This window comes from Podarcis pityusensis, assembly GCF_964106645.2.
Source record: "Podarcis pityusensis genome assembly, chromosome: 2".
Taxonomy (NCBI): domain Eukaryota; kingdom Metazoa; phylum Chordata; class Lepidosauria; order Squamata; family Lacertidae; genus Podarcis; species Podarcis pityusensis.
Genome location: NC_138029.1, coordinates 85,286,852 through 85,310,782, shown reverse-complemented (window position 1 = coordinate 85,310,782; position 23,931 = coordinate 85,286,852). Strand labels below are relative to the sequence as shown.

At 47.1% G+C, this 23,931-nt stretch overlaps 1 protein-coding gene across 6 annotated transcripts in view; it reads right to left on the bottom strand.

Annotated features, from left to right (window-relative positions):
- COL7A1 (collagen type VII alpha 1 chain) overlaps nt 1-23,931 on the bottom strand; it is a 122,247-nt gene that overhangs the window by 78,378 nt on the left and 19,938 nt on the right. For 5 of the 6 annotated variants that reach the window (XM_080996632.1, XM_080996636.1, XM_080996634.1 and 2 more), the window contains 23 exons: nt 23,454-23,603; nt 22,100-22,219; nt 19,057-19,203; nt 18,076-18,192; nt 17,236-17,385; nt 14,220-14,348; nt 13,435-13,581; nt 12,399-12,524; nt 11,348-11,491; nt 11,125-11,250; nt 10,584-10,730; nt 9,894-10,019; nt 9,404-9,550; nt 8,305-8,424; nt 7,551-7,697; nt 6,378-6,514; nt 5,515-5,641; nt 4,706-4,849; nt 4,030-4,202; nt 3,107-3,142; nt 1,049-1,075; nt 886-930; nt 514-606 (listed from right to left, as the gene is read on the bottom strand). In XM_080996632.1, coding sequence (XP_080852758.1) covers nt 514-606; nt 886-930; nt 1,049-1,075; nt 3,107-3,142; nt 4,030-4,202; nt 4,706-4,849; nt 5,515-5,641; nt 6,378-6,514; nt 7,551-7,697; nt 8,305-8,424; nt 9,404-9,550; nt 9,894-10,019; nt 10,584-10,730; nt 11,125-11,250; nt 11,348-11,491; nt 12,399-12,524; nt 13,435-13,581; nt 14,220-14,348; nt 17,236-17,385; nt 18,076-18,192; nt 19,057-19,203; nt 22,100-22,219; nt 23,454-23,603 — 2,825 coding nt within the window. The remainder of the gene's footprint in view (nt 1-513; nt 607-885; nt 931-1,048; nt 1,076-3,106; nt 3,143-4,029; nt 4,203-4,705; nt 4,850-5,514; nt 5,642-6,377; nt 6,515-7,550; nt 7,698-8,304; nt 8,425-9,403; nt 9,551-9,893; nt 10,020-10,583; nt 10,731-11,124; nt 11,251-11,347; nt 11,492-12,398; nt 12,525-13,434; nt 13,582-14,219; nt 14,349-17,235; nt 17,386-18,075; nt 18,193-19,056; nt 19,204-22,099; nt 22,220-23,453; nt 23,604-23,931) is intronic. The other variant, XM_080996635.1, reaches the window with a different exon arrangement.

Sequence of the window (23,931 nt, the reverse complement as noted above, 5' to 3'; positions counted from 1 at the left end):
CTGCTAGTGACTGAGACAGTCATGATGAGAAAGGGCTGTGCAGTCAGAAAGGTTTAACAAGGCAAATGAGCCTAGAGAAGCACCAGTTTACGCACGAGTAACTCATAATCATCACACAGTCCTAGAAGACTAGAAATGAAAGGGATCACAGATCATCTAATTTGTTCTTTACCTGAAAGGAAGGGCCTGTTACTCGCCAGGCCCTCAGTCAGATCCAAATAACAAAAGCAAAAGGACTGCAGAGCAGATAGCTCCAGGTAACCCAAGCAGGCAAGTTATTGCAACAAGCTCCCATAGTCTATTCATCTTGCAGGAAAGGGAGTTCATCAACAGAGGCACCATAAAGCTAAATTCTCTAATTTAAGATGAACCCAGAGGGATTCTCTGATCTTGAACAGATTGATGAGGAGGAACAAGGAAGGCTTCCTGCCCATAAAAGCTCCATCATTCTTAGCGTTCTGCTCCCTTTTGAGTAAAATATTCAAGACCACATGAGATGCTGTGAGTACCCACCCTGTCTCCTTTCTCACCCCGCCGCTCAGTGACATCACCTGGAGGACCCCGAGGTCCTACTGGGCCTGGAGCACCTGGGATCCCATTGCGCCCCTGAAAAAAAACCAAAGACAAATAATAGGATTTGTTTTATTTACAACCTGCCTGGTTGCTGTTGTGGTTTTTCCCCAAATGCTTTTGGTGGTGGGAGCTATAACCTGCCTGAAATACAGGCTGGGATGCTGCCAAGGGATGTCCCCCCCCCCACCTGCCTCGCCCCCAATAGTCTGAAAAGGAAAGGGCTCTAGTCAAACCAACAGCACCCTAACAAACAAGATGAGCTCTACTCCATGCCATACAGCCCAGGGACCCACACAAAAGAGCAGACATTACCGGCTCTCCAGAAGGCCCAGGAAGTCCCATGCGTCCTTTCCGTCCCTGCAAAAACGATCAGAGAGATTAACTGCTGTTTCCACCCCCAGGGACCAACACCTCTTTAGGCCCTAAAAGGACTTCAGTGTGAGATCACCTTCCTTGGGAAATCTCAGATACTCACAATCTCACCAGGCTCGCCCTTCTCACCCTGGAGGAAAAGAAAAGAGAAGCCCCAGTTTGCATGCAAGAAGAAATACCTCAAAACATTTCCCTGCTTCTCTCTGGGCAACTTATAAGGAAAGAAACTCTTGGGAAGTGCTCAAATGGTGCAGAGACCTCCAGGTATAGGGTGGTATATAAACTCAATGAATAATAATAGCTTTGGGATTGGCCTACAGCTACAGTGGGAAACAGTGCAGAGCCATTTCCACGCCTGCCAAAGTCCCTCCTATTCTCCACCCGCCTTACGTCACCTAGGAAACCGCATGTCATCATTGGTCTGACTCCACCATTGCCGACTCCCTCCATCCTGTCTCTAAGCGGAACTGAACACACTTCCACATGCTGTGCCAGCCTAGCACAGAGCTGGCTAATGCGTGGCACTGCAAATACTGCTGGACTACTCTTTCTTTCTGTCTTTCTTACCTGCTCTTCACACTAAGGCCCAAGGCCAGGTTACACTGAGATCCAGCGCCAAGGGCCTTCTGGCGGTTCCCTCATTGCGAGAAGTGAGGTTACAGGGAACCAGACAGAGGGCCTTCTCAGTAGTGGCGCCTGCCCTATGGAATGCCCTCCCATCAGATGTCAAGGAGGTAAGCAGCTATCTTATCTTTAAAAGACATCTGAAAGCAGCCCTGTTTAGGGAAGTTTTTAATATTTAATGCTGTATTGTTTTTAAAGCTTGATTGGGAGCCGCCCAGAGTGGCTGGGGAAACTCAGCCAGATGGGTGGGGTATAAATAATAAATTATAATTATTATTATTATTATTATTATTATTATTATTATTATTATCACAGCATTAGAACACAATAGAAAAACAATTTAAAATAACTTGCAAACATATAAATATAAATAAATATAAACATATAAATAAGGTGGGCCCTAAAAATGTGCCCTTCAAGTGTCAAAAGCTGACCACGGGCCACCCTGGCTGTGGCTGATGGAGCTGGAGTACAATAATATCTGGAAGGCCGCAGGTTCCCCCCCAGCCTTGGCCTATAAACTGTAGAACCCAGAGGCACAGGAATGACCCCAATTTTGGGGGGGGGGCAACACCACGCGCATGTGTGACACTGTGCACACGTCACAGGAGACTGAGAGCTCTGGAGGAGCTGACCCCTGGGCCTGTGGTGCACAGGACCACCTAAAGATTGAGGGGGGCTTGTCCCCTTGAAACAAATATTAAGGGGGCTGAGGTGCCTTTGGCCCCCTAGAGTCAGAGCGCCTGGTACAGCCCCTGTCCAAGATAAGAAAGCCTTCTGGTGGCTCTCACCACATCTCTCATTTACTCCAGCTGATACTCCCACGCCCTCAAGCCATGGAAGGACACTCTGCCCTGTGTCCCCCGCCATTCCATCCACATATTTGACTGGTGGGAGAAATACTGATATGCACATCTAGAGTTCATTCCATGCAAGGAGAAGCTCTGATTAGGCCTAGCCTGGCCTGGCCCAGAGAAGCTCTCCTCATACAGCAGAGCATGCCCTAGAGCCCTTCCCCACCCTGCCCAAGCACATGGGTGGTTGTGGACACAGCACCCATTTCTGGCATGTGCAGAACTAGTCCCACAGTTCCCCCTCAGATATTCTATCCATGTGGGAGTGTGGGTGTGAATCTCCCCCCAGGCTCAGAACCCTTTTCTGGTGTCTGAAATACAGGTTGGAAATACTTGTCTACAGCTTCACCGCCAATTCAATTTCTGACCAGGTCTCTATCTGCCAATGCCCACTTAGGAACACAGGGAGTCAGGCCAGTGGGTCAACCTAGCTCCATGCTGAGTACACTAATTGGTTGCAGCTCTCCAGGGTTTGTGATCAGGGTCACTTTCCCAGCTCTACCTGAAGACCCAGGGACCTTCTGCACGCAGAGCATGTGCTCTACCATGGAAGTACAGCCCTCCCCTCAAAAAAGCCACACCCCTGGTATCCATTTCCTACTCTTATCTGGCCTGTTACAGGAAAGAGCATTGGCTCCTTGTCCTGGCTTAGTCCTGCTGAACAGGAGCTTCCTGTGACTTACCTTAGGACACTGCACCGTACAGGGCTCTGGTCTAGGCTGAGGGAGGGAGGAAGTGGGGAAACACAAAGGATAAAAAGACCAGTGTTAGAATAGTTATAATGCTGCTGTGGGTGCATGAAAACATTTTGTGCTGGACGTTGGATAAAATTTACCACAGTGTGCTTGTAACCAATTGGTACAACCAGTGGCCTGTGATGTCCTGCCAAGATGCAAACATTTTACCATGTAAAACCAGAGGTGAATTTCCTCCACCACTTGGCAGAGTGCTCCAGGGGATGGTCTTTACCAAGTGGTTATTTTTATTATTGATAATGATGGTGGCGATGATGATGTTATTTATACTTCCATTAAAGGTGGCTTACAGATAAAGTGAGAACTGCTAAAAAATTGGAGGTAATTAAAAAACATTTAAACATTAATATGTGGTTATATGCACGCCACAAGGCATTTCCACTTAAGACAGGGGTCAGCAAACTTATTCAGCAGGGTGCCGGTCCACTGTCCCTCAGACCTTGTGGGGGGCCGGAGTATTTTTTTTGGGGGGGGGGGAGAAATGAACGAATTCCTATGCCCCACAAATAACCCAGAGATGCATTTTAAATAAAAGGACACACTCTATTCATGTAAAAACATGTTGATTCCTGGACCATCCACAGGCCGGATTTAGAAGGCAATTGGGCTGGATCCGGCCCCCAGGCCTTAGTTTGTCTACCCATGACTTAAGACAAGACCCTTGTGTGTGAGGAATCCAGGCCACGTACAAACAGGAGGCGCGGCTGTCCTTCTATGCTTCAAGACGTCTTGTGTTGCAACGGTGCTACCTGAACAGGCAGAGCAAACACTCTTCCATTCACCTCCCTCCATTCAGTGGCTTAGCAAACTGCAGGTAATCCCTCCCCTGCATTTTGTGAGGAAAGTCTTACCCCTTCAGTGTCGGCTGCCCTGCAGAGGGCATTGACAAGCCCCTCTTCCGCCTCTGGCAGAGTGCTCAAATCCCTCCTCACAAAGAAAACATTGCGCCGGTCCTCATTGGTCACCAGGCGGCGCAGCTGCTCACGGTCAGCCCCGTTCATGCCAACAGCCAGCACCTGGATTCCTGCAAGGTACAGAATGAGAAAGTAAGCCCACCGAGGGGTTCTGTGGCTTGGCCATTCCCTGGGCAAGGCACGTTAACAGTTCCGAAGAGGAGACTGGCAGCTTGACTAATTCTTTCCAAGAGAACCTTCAGTCAGGCCTACAGGGATAGGTTTTTTTCTGGAAAAGTTTTTTTTCTAGCTGCAAAGACAAGGGCAAGCGAAACAATCAAGGGTCTGGAGCAACTTCCCTATGAGGAAAGGTTACAATATCTGGAGCTATCTTGTTCAAAAAATAGGTGCCAGTGGTGGGGACACATACAAAAGCGGTATATAAAATTAGGCAAGATGTGGGGGAAGTGAACAGAGATAAGTTTATTCTCCCTCTCTCATAGAACCCAGGCCACCCAATGAAGCTGAATGCTGGAAGATTCAGGACAGGCAAAAGATGCAAGGAAAGTTTCCTGTCCTCCGGTGCTCTTATATTCCCGCCCCCCTCCACACTCTAAGGGCCTGTGTGCCTTACCTGCGGCCTTGAGGTCCCTGGCTGGCCCAATGGCATCATCGCTGGATGGACCATCCGCCAGGATCACCAGGGTCCCAGGCACACCAGGTCTGCGCCCTGCAGCGAGGCTCAGCATGTCGCTCTTGGCAAAATTGATGGCAGCTCCTGCAGTGAAGAAAGCAAAGGACCCAAGATACACTTACTCACAGAAAGCAAGCATGTGCGGGAGAGTTCATTGTCAAGAGAGATTTGCAGGAGTGGAAGTGGCCACCTCTTATTTGGGATCTGGCCCACTACTTTGTTCAGGCTTTACAGAAGTAACTGGCCAACTCCATGGACAGATTTATTATCATCATTATTATTTAGAACATTTATACCCTGCCCTTTAGCTGAAAAGACTCACAAAGTAGCTTGCAAAAAACAGTTTTAAGATTGCCCTTGCCCTTAGGGCTTACAAAGACATGGCACACAAGGAAAAAAGGAATGTGAGGGAGGAGGAAGAAACAAGCTCAAACACATGTGCTTTAAGTTACAGTTCTTAAAGTTACAGTCAAAACCAGTGGCAGTTCTGGCTATCTTTCCCTTGATAAAGACCAGTCCCACACTGGAAGCAGCCCCACATTGCTCCAGATCAAATCCCAGAGAAGAGCAGCTGATGATGTTCAGGCCCAGAGGACAGAGCAACTCCTGACACGCAGCTCTGGATTTCAACTAGAGTAAAGCCCCCTTTGTGTGTGTGTGTGTGTTTTGTCCTTACAGTGATGCCCTCCCCAGTCTCTGAACCGATGAAACTTGCACCACACGACTCAGTCCCCCAGCCCTGCACTTACCAATGGCATTGCCACTGGGTTCATCATAGCGCAGCGAGCGGATAAACTGCAGGACTGTTGGCAAGTCACTAGAGCGGTTGAGCCGGAGTAAAGGGAGGCCTCGGTAGCTATAAAGCACGATGCCCACCTGGGGGAGAAAAAGAAAAAAAAAGTCAGAGCAGAGGTAGGGAATCTCGAGCCCAGGGTTGGATGTGGCCCTCCAGGCCTCTCCACCTGGCCCTTGGGACTCTCCCCAGGCCACACCCCCTCCTCAGCCTACTTCACATGTTCCTTGGGTATTTTTGCCAGGCTTGAGTGTGTGCTTGGACTTGGATATGGCCAAAGGGATGTACTGTATGTGTGTGTGAGAGAGTTTGTGTAGAAACAGGCATACTGCACAAAGCTAAAAATTTACATCTATTGCTCCACCCTCTTTTGTTTCTGGTCCCGCCCACTACCACTAATAAGGGGTTGCAGTGCTTAGGCTGAATGGGGTTTCCCACCCTTGAGATAGAGCAAGAGAGTTGTATGGAAGAGGGCACTGCAGCCAAGACACTCCGCAGCCAAGACAGGAAATGTACTTGAGGACCAACTTTAGGGTGCACGAAGGCCAGCAAGGCAGCCACCTGAAACACTGTGTGGCTGGCCACTGGCTTCCCATGCTGCTCCATCCACTTTTGCCTTACAGACACAAACCATAGCAAATGAGGTTTTGCACTGAGAGAGGTGAAAATCACCAGGACCGCAGTGGGAGCCTTGGCACCAGAATGGCTTGCCATGCAGCAGAGGCTTGGCATGGGTGTTTTACTAAGTGGCCCAACACCCACAGCACATGCAAACTGAGCCAAAAGGAAGAGCTGCAGCCCCTTTATGCCAGTCATTACCTGGGTGGCACCAGGACCCAACTGGCCCAGTGCAGATACAGTGTTGGAGAGGATGCTCTGCACGGCCTCTGCATTGTAGGCGTTGTCTCGAGTGGCATGCACGAGAAAAACAACGTCTCTGCGGGCGTCTCGGCAGACTGTAGAGGGGAACGTTTCAAAATGAGTAGGGTTGGTGTCAAAGCAGAGGTCAGGGACATAAAAACAAAGAGACTTTTCTCCACCCACCCACATGAGAAGCTGCCCTTGTGCACAACGGTTATGCACAGCCAAATGGCTTTTGATTCAGAGCACAGAAGGGGTCCAGGTGGCATGTCAAGGCCTGGCAGAAACAGCCCAAGCAAAAATGATCCAACTTAGCTCCACCTGTTTTCCTTGGGAACATAACACATAACAGGGAGTGAGGAGAGAGACCTTGGGCACAATATGAGAACATGAGAAGATCTCTGCTGGATCAGGCCAATGGCCCATCGAGTCCGGCATCCCTGTTCTCACAGTGGCCAACCAGATAATAATAATAATAATAATAATAATAATAATAAATAAATAAATAAATAAATAAAATTTTATTTATATCCCGCCCTCCCCAGCCGAAGCCGGGCTCAGAGCGGCTAACAACAATAAAAGAAACCAACATTCTAAAATCAATTTGTTTCAAAATCAGTTCAAAATCAAATTAATGGCAACCATTGGGCTAGAGTTCTGTGAGGATTACCAAAGGAGGGGGTCAGACTGTGCCTTGGCCAAAGGCTTGGTGGAACAGGGTCTTGCAGTCCCTGTGGAAAGATGTCAAGTCCCACAGGGCCCTAGTCTCTTGTGACAGAGCGTTCCACCAGATCGGGGCCACAACTGAAAAAGCCCTGGCTCTGGTTGAGGCCAGCCTAACCTCCCTGTGGCCTGGGACTTCCAAAATGTTTTTGTTTCAAGACCCTAAGGTCCTCCGTGGGACATACCAGGAGATGCCTGTGGGAAACCCGTAAGCAGGATTCGAGCACAAGAGTGGTCTCCCTCCTTTGGTTTCCAGAAACTGCTTCTGACCATTGAAGCAGAGGCAGAGCCATCATGGCTAATAGCTGTTGCTGACAGCAACCTCCCTGAATTTGTCCAATCCTCTTTGAAAGCCCTCCAACATAGGAGAGGTCCTGCATTTCCCTCCCAGGTGCAAGGATACCTCACCTGTGGGGTCAGTCACAGAAGTCTCAGGACCTGTGACGCTCCCAAACAGCGGGCGGATGGTGAAGGTGTAGCTCCTGCCCAGGCGGAGGCCAGACACTTGGTGCGATGTGGCAGACCCAGGCAACGTTCTCTGTGCTTCCACTTCGTCTGGAAGAAAGCAAGAGCATGAAGGAAGTTAACAAGGGCAAATCCACAAGGGGATGACCCAGTACAGACGCCGTGCCCATGTAACACATCTCAAGCCTGCAGTGGGTCTTGGAACCAGTGGCAGAAGATAAGCCATGGGGAGATTCGGCCTGTGCATGACCTCTGGACAAAGGAGAAAAGTGAGGGGTGGGGAGGGTGGGGGAACCAGCTACATCTGCCAAGGAAGGAATAATCTTCCAGTGTGGGGCAGTACTTAAAAAGTATTGGATTATGGATTCCAGTTTAAATCTCAACTCAGCCACGAAGTTCCCTGGGTGGCCTTGATCCAATCACTGTTTTTCAGCCTCAGTCTACCTCACAAGGTTGTTGGGGGATTAAAACGGGGGAGGAGAATTATGCACGCTGCCCTGAGGTCGCTGGACGAAGGCCAAGATATAACAAGATCTGTTCTTGCTAGCTAGCTGCAAGCTGCCTTTCCTCACCCAGTCTTCAGCTGTGCAAGAGCTGGAGGAGGTGATGGCACTAGGACACACTGCCAATATTTCCTCTTTCGTACCCACCCACCCCTCAATGGCCCAGTAGTTTGGTCCTCAACCTCTGCCATTACCTCGTGGAGATTTCCAAGTGAGGAGATAGCCAGTGGCCCCAGGAACAGGAGTCCAGGTCAAAATCGCAGTATCCCTTTGAATCTCTGCCACCCGAAAGTTGGTCACACGACCCATTGCTGCTGAACAAGCAGAGGTAAAAAGGTGAGGCAGTTGTTTGGGGCCTTCAGACAATCTTTGCCTCCACCAAGAGAAGCAACTGAGCCTCCATAATCATGATCAATTACAGTAGTTACCACACTAGTGAAACATTCTCCCCAGTGCCATTGACTCCTCATGGAAGCACTTACATCCCCGAGCTTTGCAGAAGTCCTTTGCAGTAGTTATAACTACCATGTATAAGTGAGAGTGTTCTCATCACAAAGATGTTTTCACAGCACAGCAGATGTGAGAACAGCGCCATATACACAACTAGCCACCACTGGTTTGTTACAGTGATTCATTCAGCATTTTCCATGGAAAGGCAATACAAAAATATAGTATATAAACACCACTGTAGATGTAAAAACAAAACAAAAAACTCTTTCTTTAGAAGTTAAGGAAAAAACAGCAAGATGGGTTTAAAACATTTAACAAGGCAGAAACAGAAGAACCTATACATCACATTATCTCTGGGGACAACATACAAACACCTTAATATTGTCTGAAGTTATAAGCCCTCCAATCCACTCCTCTGGCAGGGTATACACACCCAAGAAATTTACTGTGAAATCACTTTGACATAGTTCATGGGAAAGGGTCCATAAATGGAATCAAATAAGTAAATAAATAACAAGAAAGACACACAACTCCCAACCACCATCGTTTATCAGGTCACATATGTGAGACTTAGGAAAGACGGGAGAGCACAGTGAACGAAGCCTTTTAGCTCCGATGAAATGTAATTTGAAGATGCCGCCATGAGATGGCTACCTTACCCCAAGCAGAGCCAGGCCTGAGACAGAGCCCCACAGGAGACAAGAGGCAACCTAAGGCCACCTGCGAGAGCGAGGTACGTTTTGACTATCTCCCAAATTCATAAATAGGCAGAATGTGCCTTCTAGCTGATCTCTGTGCCTGCAGAGGCTGGCCAACTTAGTAGAAGATGGAAGGAGGATTTACCAGTGTTGGCAACAACAGCCACAGCTCTGCTCTCCTGGTTGCCCACCAGGCTGGTGATGCGGATTTCGTAACGCCCTCCTGGCTGCAGGTCTCTGATGTCATAGGTGTTGACATTGGCCGGAAGCAGCTGGCTCCTCTCTGGTCCGCCTGCCCCGGGTGAGAGAGGGAGTTAATTTCCTGAGTGCTGGGCGGAAGAGAGGTGTAGGTAGCACAACAGGGCTGGGGAACCTTTTCTGGGCCAAGGGCCACATTCCCTTATAGGCAACCTTACAAGGGCCACATGCCAAAGGTGGGTGGGTCCAGAAACGAAAGTAGGTGGAGCAACAAATGCAAATTCACACACACCCAGGCAGAGTTCTAGCTGGGGAGGAAGGAAACATTTAAGAGGGTGCAAAGCAGGGGTGGCTGAGGAGAGTCCTAAGGGCAAGGAGGCCAGAGAGAGAGGCCCCCAGACCTGAGGTTCCCCATCTCTGGTGTAGACAATACTCGCCATCTGCCGGCTGCCAGACAAGCCGATAGCCTGTGCTTCCTGGTGCTGGGCTCCATTCGACCCGGATGTGCTTTTCAGAGGAGTCGGTCACACGCAGATTCCCAACTGGCTGAACTGAGACTGTCGCTGAGAGGAAAGGTTGGGAGGATTAGCAAAGGAAGAGGATCCAGGGAGGTTAATTGCTGCTATGGATAGGAGAAGGCACTGTAGTAGGAACTATTTGTCCGGGATAAAGGGAGTGAACCTTGCTGAGGGGAACTGAAGAATGCACCTGGACTCATCCTGTAGGGTGCTCCAGGAGTCCATTTGGGTATTTAATGTGGGATGAATACAAGGCCTTTCACCTTTTGTTTAGGTACTACAGCCAGCACTCTCCCATAGATGGGCATTCCAAAGATCCGGAAAACCCCTGTCCACACCCTGTTTCACAGCCTCTGCTTCCAGGGAGCTTCTGGGATGACAGCTACAAATGTAGCCGCTGCCTAATCCAGGGTGCCAAACCCCACCTAAAAGGAGTAAGTTGATGCTCACACCCCTCACTCACTTGCCCATGAAGCTCACCAGCAACCTTGGGCAAATCACCGTCTCCAGACCCCCAGCCTAACTCACAGAGTGGCCAGAGTAGTGTCCAGAGCTCCTTGAAATGAGGACTAGACAGAGATGTGGCACACAAATCCATTGAAGTCTTACGTGTGGTGACAATGAGAGACACGGGGTCTCCTTCGCGGTTGCCAATCAGTGCAGTGACCTTCACAGTGTAGCTGACTCCGCCTTCCAGGTTCTGGATGTCAAAGGAATTGGTGCTTCCCGAGACCAGCTTGCTGTTTTCAGGTCCACCTTCGAAGCAGAGCAGAGTTTAAAAGGATGGGCAAAATCATTTCAGTCTATCCCAGTTCACAAGAGCAAATCTTGATACTATTCACAGACAAAAGGTTATCCTTGCCCTACAACCAGGATGGGCAATCTGTAGCCCTCCAAAGATTGTTGGACTCCATCAGCCCCCAGTCAGCATGGCCAATGGTCAGAAAGATGAGAGTTGCAGTCTGGCAACATCTGGAAGGCTAGAGGTTTCTAAACCCTGTCTTAACCTGTTTCATACTTGGGAAAAACAAATGGGCTTTGGATTCTGGGACTTGCAAAGGTTCTGCTATCTCACTTTCTGGGAGAAACATTAGCATCAGAAACAGCACCAATGGAGGCAGACTACTGATAAACTGAGCAGCTACTGTACCATCACTGCGGCCCCACACAATTCTGTAGGCTGTAACTCCGGGCACACCAACCCATGTGACTCGCACATCCGTGCTCCGAGACTCCAGGACCTGTAAGCTGGTGACCATTCCCACTTGATCAGGGGCTGCAAAACAAAAGAACGGAAAAGGATGATTGAGAGCAGTGCCATTGAGATGGACTTGCTGTGGGCATCCCTGTTCTACAGCCAGAGTTGACCTCACCTGTTGTAGCTGTGGCGGTAACCGGACTCCCTTCTCTGTTGCCAACCAAGGCTGAGACCCCAATGAGATAGAAAGACCCAGGCCTCAGGCCCTCAATAGTGTAGGAGTTTCTATTAGCTGGAAGGACTTGAGAGAACTCTTGACCTGGGGGAGAAGACAACATCAAGCTGGAGGAAGCGTATTCCATAAAGCAGGGCTGAAAACAGGGTGGACTATTACGGCAAGAAATCCCTCAGCTGAAAGCTACCAGACAGCAGCTCTGGGAATCTTTTTCTGCCACAATTGCCAAGTAAGAGTCCAGACAGAAATTTCCAACAGAAACAGCATATCTTAGTACAAACAAGGTATCCTTCAACAGAACAGCTTCCAGGCATACCACAAAACCAGTCTACATCCTTCTGAGACAAGTATTTCATAACAGCAACACTGAGTGTGTGTGTTTTAAAAAAGGAGAGACCAGTTGAGAGAGATTTTGCTGCCCAAAGGAATACAAATTCCAACTGGAGTGGGGGTTTTTTATATATAAGCTAAACCCAAGCTAAGAATTCCTGGCTATTGTATTTCACCTTTGAAATACAAAACTGTTTCCCTGCTTGGTTATAAAAGACAAACTCAGAGATTTCTAGACTGCTGATTAAACTAGACTCCTGTTGGTTGATTGTTTATTTATTTATTTATTTTCCACTTTTCACCCTAAGGTCCCAGGGCAGGTTACAACATAAAAACACAATTATTAAAAATGGTTCAAAACAGCTTCATTAAACTACCCTGTCCGAAATGGCATTGCATTTTAGAATTAACCTATGTGGAGACTTTCCCCGAATTAATCAGGCTAATTGAGTCTACAGAGTTCCAATGGGCTGTCACTTTTGTAACTGGGCAGCAGTCCTAAACTAGTTTTCCTTCCTGCCCTATCCCACCCCTGATATATTTCATCTCTCTAGTTTTGACACTACACATTAGTCCTTAAATACAGCAGACCCCCAAGTTCCAATTAAGCCTAATTCTGAAGCCAGAATATATTATTTTTGTCACACACAGAACAACTCACCATCTCTCTGCCGCCACGTCACCTTATATCCGGTAACCCCGGCAACTGGATTCCACGTCACCCGCAATTGGCTGGGTCCAAGGGCAGCCACTTGTAGGTTGGTGATGCTGCCCACAGATGGGCGTTCTGCAAGTCCAAAGACAGAATTGAGAGGGTTGGCTAGGAAAAACTGGTCACACACAAACACTTACATGCCACTTTGGAGCAGGGGTGGAGAACTTCAGGCCCAGAGGGTGTCTATATTGCCCCCAGACTACGCCCCTCCTCAGGTCATCCCTCCCCTCCTCAGGCCATGTCCCTCACCAGCCCTACTCCACACCTTCCTGAAGTGCTATTGCCTAGTTGGAATGTGTCCTTGACATGTGATGATGCCCTTGGTTTGTCTGAATGGGATATGGGAGTGAGTGCATCTATGAAGAAACCCCTGGCATTTGCATGGCTGTGATGCAGCCTATGGCACCAAAGAGTCATATCTATGGCTCCACCCACATTTCCCTCTGGCCCCATCCACCACTGATATGTGGCCCTCAGAAAGCTACCCATAAAAGTATGTGGCTCTCTGGCTGGAAAATGTTCTCCCCTCTTGCCTTGCGAGTTTTTGAAGTGCTTCCTGTCTCAGGGAGGAATTATTATCACCATACTGCAGATGGGAAGTGACCTGTTAAATCTTCTCACAAGACGACCTGCTGGATCAGGCCAATGACACATCTACTCCAGCATCCTTTTCTTACAGTGGCCAACCAGGAAACTCTCCAGAAGGACCCAAGCACAAGAGCACTCTCTCCATCTGTGGTTTCCAGCAACTGATATTTAGAAGCATTACTGCCTCTGGCTGTGGAAGCAGGGCAAGACTCTCAAGACCCACCTGAGTTCTACCTAATTGGCACAGGCTCTCCCTCCCATTGCACCAAGGTCTCAGGGTGGAGCTGGTGGCGATGGTGCTAGCATATGTGGCCCTGCTCCTACTTCCATATGCATGGAGGCTAATTTCTGAAAAGGGCCTAGGACTATCTGGGATGAGTCGGTTGACACTTACGGATTCGGATGTTGAGAGGAACAGCGCTACCCTCACGGTTGCCAATAACTGCTGATATGCGCACCACATAAACAACGTCCTCTTTCAGATCAGTCAGGTCCTCGGTGGTCTGGGAGCCTGGGATACGCCGTGTCTTCTCCGTGCCATCTGCAGCAGAGACCAAAGCAACCACGTGCTACACATTCACGATTTTCACTTGCAAATGAGGCACTCACATTGGTTTTCTAGGGCAGAAAAGTTCCTAGCCCTCTTGGTTGTGAGGTAAAACTGAGAGACATTTAAGACAGTATTGGGAGTTGGCTGAGGAAGAATTTCTGGGCAGGGCATCCATCTGTCAACAAATGCTGTTGCATTGCACTGCACAACTCTGCCTCCTCTCCTATGGCTGCCATTTGGGACTGGTAGGGTGGAAGGCAGAGAGGCTGACAGTGAGTGGGGCCAGGGCCATGACAGGCCATGACAGGCCGAGCTATATAATTTGGGTTTCACTGCCCTTCTCTGCTCTTCTGACTCTGACAGTGGCAACACTCACATTAAGAAGGAGGAAGATGACACAGACAGTCCTCCTGGACTGAATGCAAGTAAGAAGGCAGGTAGGTGGGTGCTGGCTGAGCTCTGGCTGAGGCTGATGTGATACTGCCCCATTTTCCCTAATGGACCAAATTCTTCTGCTTCCCCCCGCATCCCTGCTCCTATTAACTGAGGATGCAATCTGGATCTTCAATAGCACCAGGACCACTGTGAAGCAATCTCACCCCACAATTCCGCTTCTCCTAGATACTCACCCTGGGTGTTGCGTAGCACAACTTTATATGCTGTGGCCCCAGGGACACCCGTCCAGGCCAGTCTGACTCTGTTCCCCAAAGTCTCAGTGACCCTCAAGTCAGAGATGCTGCCCACGGGTTGTGCCACCCCTGCAAGACAAATCACAGCTCAAATGCAAGGAAGCCAGTGAAGGGAGCCAAGGTGCCAGCATGACAAGCAGCAGGACCAGCCACAGCAGACAGAGTGGTTGCACCAGGTCCTCATTACAGGGAAAGCCATAATTTACTTGCAGCAGAAGGGTTGGGGTAGAGGACCCCCATATTGAACTTTGAACATCAGCAAAAACAAAAAAGCAGCATACAGCTTATTGCATGGCGAGTTCCCGACCCCCCCGCCCGGGAAGAAATAATGACACATGACACAGTTATAAGGTTAATGGGCTAGAAAAGGCCACAACTTTATTGGTTACAGGTGATGAGCGGTATTGGCTTAGGCATTGGACCTAACCGACTATATCTGACTCCAGCCCGTCTGCTTGAAGTCCAGGAAGGGTTAATCACCAGTAGGGGGAGTCCTGCTGATGCACATCAACTAGGAGCTCCCCCAGGGTCACCGATAGGGGGCGTACCTTAGGCCCTAGGCTTCGGACAGGGCCACGCCCACCCCGGAATCCTTTACCGGACTACCCTTCAAAATGTGGGGCAGGTGATGGCGTTACCTCCCCATTTTCCATCTACAGAACTATTCCAATGCCTAACCAGAAAGTTGTGACGATTTGGTAAGAGGTAGGCGAAAACCAAGTGGCTGGTGCCAATTTGCCAAGTGAAAAAATTCCTACCAGGCCCCTCAACAGTGACCAACCAAGGTCCATAGCAAGGTCAGAGAAAGCAAACCTTAGAGGGCGGGTGGGTGGGAAAAACAGGAGCAGCTGGGGGGCGGACAAAGAGGGAGATCCCCTGCTGCGTCCTGCTTTTAAGGGGCAGGCCACAACCCCTGCGCAACCCAACTGGCTGGCCAGGGGGTGACGCAGCCGGGAATCCCCCAATCGTGCGGGGGCTAGTTTCCCACCCCTTGGGCACGTGGAGGGGCCGTGAAGCCCGCAACCCCACCTTCTCCTTAGGGCGGAAGTGGCTATAATGTACAGATCTGATCAACATGGAACAGATGTATGTAGAAGGCCAACCAGGGGCCTAGAGCTCTGCCGCAGAAAAATAGGGATTTTTCATAACGTTATGCAACCAACTTGGCTTATGAGCCGTGACTGCTGGTGTGGAAGGTTCAAGTCCACAATTCTAGTACTTGATTGGCTGGAGGAAACCATGGGGATCAGTTCCCAAGAGAAGGGGAAACAAAGGCAGCACATGTGAACATCCCAGACCTGCAGAGATCTTCCCTGCCCACCTGTGGGTCTCCTGCCCCTGCTTGAAATAAACATGTATTGCAGTCAAAGAAACAGGTTGGTGGCCCAGTGCAAAGAGGACTCCTGCCACTTGCATCATCCCTGGCTTTCCAAGCTACAGCCATTCAGCATTTGGGAGCCTAGTAGAGGAAGGCTTGGGCTCTTCCAAGGACCTTAAGCTCCCTGCTCTCTCTTACACCTGACACCCATGGCGAATGAAGGTAAAGGGACCCCTGACCATTAAGTCCAGTCGTGGCTGACTCGGGTTGCGGTGTTCATCTCGCTTTATTGGCTGAGGAAGCCGGTGTACAGCTTCCAGGTCATGTGGCCAGCATGACTAAGCTGCTTCTGGCAAACCAGAGCAGCGCATGGAAACGCCGTTTACCTTCCCACCAGAGTAGTACCTATTTATCTACTTGCACTTTGACGTGCTTTTGAACTGCTAGGTAGGCAGGAACAGGGACTGAGCAACGGGAGCTCACCCCGTCGCAGGGATTCGAACCGCCAACCTTCTGATCGGCAAGTCCTAGGCTCTGTGGTTTAACCCGCAGTGCTACCCGCGTCCCATATGGCGAATGAAAGAAACATCCATAAAACACGCTCAGAAGCTTTACTCCATCATTCCTTAATGTGGTGCCCTCCTCTGGGTGTTGTTAGACTACAACTCCCATTCATCCCTGACCACTGGCCATGCTGGATGGGGCTGATGGGATATGTAGTCCAAAACATATGGAGGGCAACAGGCTGAGGAAGGCATCTTTAATGTTTATATTCATTCACATCCCATTCGCTAAAGGTATGTTGAAAGCAAAAGCATTGCAACACATCTGGGGCAGAAATGTCTACATAAATTTTTGAAAAATTACATTACAGGGGAGAACTGTTGGTTTAAGATTGGTTTTCTGCAGTGTTTGATTTCTAATCTTAATTGCAAAGTAACCTCCTGTGAGCAATCGTTTTTGGTGACAAAAATGAGGGTTTGGTTTCCCAAAGATTCCCCAGGATTTTATCGTACTTTGCATTGTTTTATTCCCATTCAATACTCCTCTGCATCGGTATATTTTTAAAGGGGGATCTCACCCTCTTTTTAAAAAAGAGGTGGGGACATATTTTCAATGCTTTGTGGTCTAGCCAGTCAGGGGTCATGCAGTCACCAAAATAACATTTTGGCAGCACAGGGTCATTCTGTTTTGTTTACATGACAACACCACACACAGAGCAAATGAATTCATTTCCCCTGCTTTTGAAGCCCCACCCGGCCTCATATTATTATCTAAAGTGGGAGGCGCATTTTGGCTTAGTTCTACTTAATTTAAATTAACTTGGATATTCAGAATTCCACCATTTAACCACCCAGCTTCTGCAAGGACATTTTCCTTATTTTGATCATTAAAAAAAAGCTTCTTCTGTATAAAGGTATAAACATTTCCTGGCACTTTAAACAAAACTGACCCAAAGACAAACATCTCATCAATATGTAGAGCAAGGTTCAGAAGAGGCAGCTTTATCCTAATATTAGCCTACTGCTGAGAGAGATAAACTTGGCAGCTCTACTGCAAGGGCCCTTCCTTCTCTCCAGATGTGAAAGCAAGGTGGCAAGGGCTAAACATGCTGCAAGTCATTAATCACTTACTCACCAGTCTGCAAGATGGTAACTGGGGTGGCCACTTCCTTGCCGTCATACAAGGTGAAGAGAGTGATGTGGTATTCAGTGCCTGGCTGCAACCCTGTCAGAGTGTAGCTGTTTTCATTGGTGGGCAGTGTCACAGTCCTGGGGGGCTCCAAACCTGGAGATCAGCACAAAATCACATTTAAAGATGCTAGGGAATTTATGAGCTCTGGTCTGGCTGACCCGATCTTCACCTCCTGGACTAATGCCTGGATTGAAACTTTGTTCTCTACAAGCACTTGCATTTCCCTGACACAGGTTTTCCTTCCTTAATGTAGTCAAATACATTTTTAAAACACACATATTGGGGGGAGGAGTTTAGAAATGTGTATTTTGATAGAAAAAATATACATAAAAGTGTATAAATAAATATTTACATGTGAATTTCCATGTGGCTTTAAAAATAAATAAATTGGAGATTAATGCAAAGGTGGAACGGAACAGATTTATAAGAGAACACTTGTGAAAATGGCATGGAGCAGAAATAAATTCATCACGTCTTAGTCACAGCAATCGTTTGCACATCCAGCCCACCAACTTCATCAGATCTTCCTGTTTTGTCCAGGCTTTGCAGCAACAACCCTATACTCTTCTTCTTAAGCCTTGTTCTATAGAGAGGGGCCTCATGCCTATGGAGGACCCTCAGAAATCACGTCTCAGGCAAATCTGGAAGTGGCTGGAAAAGAATCAGCTTTCACACTCCTTCCCATAAGGAGTTTGTGAGAGACAGCTTCCCCAGTCTACCCACACTGTCTTAGCCTTCCCCACAACCTCCCTTCCACTCATTGTTGAAATCAGGCTGGGTTACCTGTTGCTTTTCTCCATTCCAGCCGATAACCTCGGATGTTAGGGATGATGTTCCAGGCCAACTGGATAGACGTTGGATCAATAGTGACAATTCTCAGAGTCTGGAGTATAATGGCTTCTAAACATAGCAAAGAGAAACTGGACTCAGGAGGATTGAGACTCTTAGAATGGCTTGAGAACCACTCAGTACTCAGTACTTCACTTTCCACATATGCCTGTGACTATGGGAGAAGTTCATTTGTGGAGGTGGGTAGGGAGCCAATCTGAATCAAAACACCCACTATGACAAGCTCTGTCACTCTTTAAAAAGGAGGGGCTTTGCCTTTGAGATGCATAATGGGATCTTGCCACACACACACATACACTACACACACACACACACACACACACACACACCAATCTTTACTGGTGTCTCACTCAATCTTCAGCAGAGTTGCAACAGTGCACTGTATTTTGCATTCTCCTCCCCCTTTTGAATACAGTCGTACCTTGGTTGTCAAACAGAATCTGTTCCGGAAGTCCGTTTGACTTCAAAAAATGTTTGACAACCAAGGTGCAGCTTCCGATTGGCTGCAGGAGCTTCCTGCACTCAATTGGAAACCGTGGAAGCTGCATCGGATGTTCGGCTTCCGAAAAACGTTCGCAAACCGGAACACTGACTTCCAGGTTGTTGGCATTCGGGAGCCAAAATGGATGAGTACCAAGGCGTTCAACAACCAAGGTATGACTGTATTGGTGTGAGGGGAGGGGGTGAGCTGGTAATCAAACTTGTACCACAGAACTGTGCCCTGAACAATTCTGGTACCTCTGTGTAAAGCTAGTTTAAACTTGAGTCACTGCATTATAAACGGAATGCTGAACAGACCAATAATGATTAAACCACAGGCCTCACTTTGCCTGGCCACTACTAGCACGATTTACTGCTAATAACAACAATAAAACAAACAAACCACAAATACTCCCTCGGGCACACAACACACACCAGTTCTCCTCCTGATGGAGGCTTTTGGCCCTTCCACCTGCCCAAAGACTGGAGCAACAGTCACCAGGTAATCACTATCAGGCTGCAGTCCAGTCAACAAGAAGGAGTTTTTGCTGGGATCCACATCAGCTCTCTGCACATCCTGACCTGAGAAAGCACAGAACAAACAAACAAAAGTTGACAGCAGAGTATTTAATGCATGTGAAGATGTTCACTGCGTGCGGAGATGAACCTTAGAGTGGTCTGCATTCAAATGGCCTGCGGACTTCTCACACTTGGCTTAATTGGGAGGAGAGGCTATCTACTAAGTTAATCTTCACAGGGACATAGGAAACTCTAAGAAAACAGAAATGAGAGGATGGTCCCTAGCAGACAGGATGCCATCAGCAGTCTCCCTGAAAGTGACCAATGTCCCATCTAAACAAATACAGCCGTCTTCATGGACACACATCAATACTGAGTATCGACAATAACAAGGAAAAAAGTTCCCCTGGAACAAACTGATTATTTTACAATATATATCATGTCTGGATCCTGTCCATTTCACAAAGGGTTAAGTGTGGTGGCAGATAAAAAAGAAGAAACTTAAAATATTTTACACAGAACTACAAAGGACTAACCCACTTGCTAAACGAACTCAGAGGATCAACATCGGAAATGTTTTATTGGGACTACTGGGACTAATTAAGAAATGCAGTACAATATTAGATCATCACTCCTTGAACTTCAGAGCATGGGAAGATGTATAATTTGGCATAAAATTTGACTTTTTTATTATATTAATTTGGAATGCTTTAATGCGTTTTTTATTGGATTGTTAAAATGGAAAACTTAATAATTTTTTTTTTTTTTAAGTCTGGTAGCCTAGGTGAGCAGTGGAGCAGAGCTCTGGACTCCGTCCTCTCTGGTCCAAGTGCAACACTCTCCGTCAACTATATCACAAGGGCTCCCAGCAATGCATGGAATGGCTACAGTCAATAGGTGGAATGAGTTAACAAGAGAACTGGAACCCAACAGTGACGCAACAGATCCTGCGAATTGGTTCTGGGTTATCCACTTTACTAAGTGTGACCACATATGCAGATGTGGTACCATATTTCATGATAAAGTTTCAGATAAAAACAGCATTTGAATGCTGCTTTAAATGGAAGATAATTATATAATGATGAAGCTATGAATTATGTAATTCATTATATAATATAGCCATGATGTAATTAAGGTATTAATTATATAATTTATTAGAAGGGATGTGATGTAATACTTTTGATAACTGACATTCTTTTTTAAAAGCAGAGATTTTGACAGCTTGCTGGAACAGTTTATACGGCTAGTTATCATTTTCAAGTTCTACAGCTGTGGAGAATGAGACTCTTTATTTCAGGGTTGTGGGTGAAAGATCCCCACATTGCAGGGGGTTGAACTAAACGACCCTTGTGGCCCTTTCCAACTCTACAATTCTATGATTCCACGATCCAGAGTACCATATTTTTCGCTCTATAAGACACACCAGACCACAAGACGCACCTAGTTTTTGGAGGAGGAAAACAAGAAAAAAAATATTCTGACTCTCAGAAGCCAGAACAGCAAGAGGGATCGCTGCGCAGTGAAAGCAGCAATCCCTCTTGCTGTTCTGGCTTCTGGGATAGCTGCGCAGCCTGCATTCGCTCCATAAGACGCACACACATTTCCCCTTACTTTTTAGGAGGGAAAAAGTGAGTCTTATAGAGCAAAAATACAGTAATTTCTGGTTCCTCATGGAATTTTCTTAACACACATGAAAGTTTACCCATTAAAAGAGTTGAGGAGACTGGCTTTCAATAAAGGCAAGATCAGCTGCTAATAAGCTAAAAAAAACCAGACTAAAACACATGTGAAACACAACTTTGTTAACGTTTATCCGACTGTTTGTTTTAATTTAAATTTTATGTAATTGTTGCATCCCATATGCTCTTTTGTAAACAAAGATATATATCAATGCAACCATGTTAAACAGTTTAAAGATGAACGGGAATAAAACTATGTTACAAAAACACACACACCACATGTCAGCATTTTATAGGTCTGAATAGGCTTGACTAAACAAAAATGTTTTTAATAGGCACCAAAAACAGTGCAATGAAGGTGCATGCCTGATGTCAATAGACAGGGAATTCCAAAGTATAGGTGCTGCCACACTGCGCAAGGAAAGTCCCACATAGTCTTATTATGAAAGTTCACTCTATCACATATCTAGAACAAATTTTATAGTCATGTATCCTACATTGAGTGGGTCTTCATATACAGTTTAAGCTCGCAACTTAAACGGGGGTCATATTCCGGGGATTGTGCCTTAAGCCAAAATTGCATATAGTCAAAACACACTAGGTGCAATGGTTGGTGAGAATGTTAAAGTCCTTCTTTCCCCTGGATGTCTACCCACTTTAAATTTTTTATTTATTTTTAGCCATGCACATAAAGCTGAATGTGCACAAGTTGAATGAGCTTAAGTTGTGGGCTTAATGTTTATGTTTAGTATCATATTGGTTTTTGATAAATGATAGTTATACTTTTTACACAGACAGTGGTGCTTCTTTGTGTGTGTGTGTCTGTGTGTAAGGAGTTGTCTGGACCAGTCACTTGCTTCTTTTTTAGCCAGCCATCTGATTAGGCCCTAGGCCAAGCTGCTTTGAAGTCTTGTTCTGAACAGCTAAGATCAACACATTTACTACCCAAAACACCACCTCCCGCACTTTCCATATTCATCCGCAAAAACCTTCAAATATACCTATTGAATTAAATAATTGCATCCCTCTTTTCTGGCAGCTGAAACACCATCATCTCACAAATAGTGCTATTTGCAAAGTGAAAACACCCCTGTATTTTCATAAGGCATCATTACAGTTGATTAGGTCCCACTGGGCATGTAAAAAAGTGTATTTTCATAGCATTCTGGGACAGTCAATTCATCTGTGGAGTCACAGTGACAGATCTGACTGATCATGCTGTGCTCTAGCATCCTGATATTGGAGCACAGGAAGAAAATGGATCAGCTGAACAGACATACCTGAGAGGAGGCCCCAGGTAACACGGTATCCCGTTGCTCCACTCACGCCCCGCCAGGTCACCAGCATGCCCTGGGAGGAGATGTTCAGGGCAGACAGTTGTTGCACTCCTGACAAACCCACTGAGGATAGAGAAGGGGTAAAAAAAACCCAACACTGAAAAATGTGAAGACATGCCATGTCCATTAAAGGTAAAGGACCCCTGACAGTTAAGTCCAATCGCAGACGACTCTGGGGTTGTGGCGCTCATCTCGCTTTACAGGCCGAGGGAGCCGGCGTTTGTCCGCAGACAGTTTTTCTGGGTCATGTGGCCAGCATGACTAAGCCGCTTCTGGGGCAACGGAACACCGAAACCAGAGCAGTGTATGTAAATGCTGTTTACCTTCCTGCTGGAGCAGTACCTATTTATCTACTTGCACTTTTTGGCATGCTTTCGAACTGCTAGGTTGGCAGGAGCTGGGACCGAGCAAAAGGAGTTCACCCCGTTGCAGGGATTCGAACCGCCAACCTTCTGATCGGCAAGCCCGAGAGGTTCAGTGGTTTAGACTACAGCGCTACCCTTGTCCCATTACCATGTCCATTAGACGTGCCATTTACCAGTAACCCTATAGTCTAGATGCTGGTGCACCACAACCTCACAGAATTAATTCTTAATTAACTGCAGCACAAACTGAATGAAGGGAATGGTTCCCAGTATTTACAGCTGTATTTTAAACATGGTGCATGAATACTGATGTTTTAAGCATGCACCAAATAATATCTAAAATGGGATGCCTCCTCTGAACTAAAACATCGGTTTAAAACCCTCAGCTAAAGATAAATAGGCAGTCGATTGAAAAGTGCTACAGCACTGCCAGCCTACATCTCTCAAAATCTACAAACGCATGTAAAACATGGGAGAGACTGCAATTCCTTAGGAACTCACTGGGGCTAGGTTTAGGGACAAGCAACTTTGGCGATTGTCTGGGGCAACTCGGGGTTGCCTGTCCATGCACTGGCCACTAAACTGTTTAAATAAATAACACAAACAATTCATATAGCACAAATAAGTATAGGTTTACAGATCCCAACATGCAGATTTATCATCTTAGGAAACAAGGATGAATCATGGCTGTGGGTCATGCATCCAAAGTCGTGAAATGGGCAACAGATGCAATAAAAATTAAAGTGTTTCATAAATACAATAAGAATATTAACGTATTAAAAACACAGCGATTGTCAGAATCACTGGCCGAGGAAATTATTTCTACCTGCAGGGGGAAAATGTAAAAATCAAAGCATGAATACAATCTTCGTTTGCCATCTCTCTCTTCTCAGTTCTCCAAGTCTGATGGTCTTAACTGAGATGGGACTTACACGTTCGGCCATTGATCACGGCAGGTGCCACTGTCTGACGGGGGTAGATCGGGTAGAGTGTGATCATATAGTCAGTGTTGGGACGAAGGTTGCTGAGCAAGGCTGAAGTAGCACTGGGCCCAAGACTGATCTCCTCGGGCTGAGTTTCACCTTTGATTGGAAATGAACAAGGAGAACTTCAGGGACACAAATAACAGAAGTGTGAAGGCACACAGCATTACCAGAGATCCCACACATAAATGACATCATTGGTTATGTGAGCTGCTTCTTATTTCAAAACACTTCTGGCAAGCAAGTCCTCACTGGCTCTTTTATTTTTGAAATTTTAAGCTAATGGCCCGCATGTAGTCAAGAACATGACCAAGTCTAATGACTGAAAGGTGAGGAGATTCACAGCTCTAAGTCAAAGCACCCACACTGACCTGAGGGGCACATACATACTGAAGCCACTGCAAGGTGCAAGCACTTCTCCTTCTTT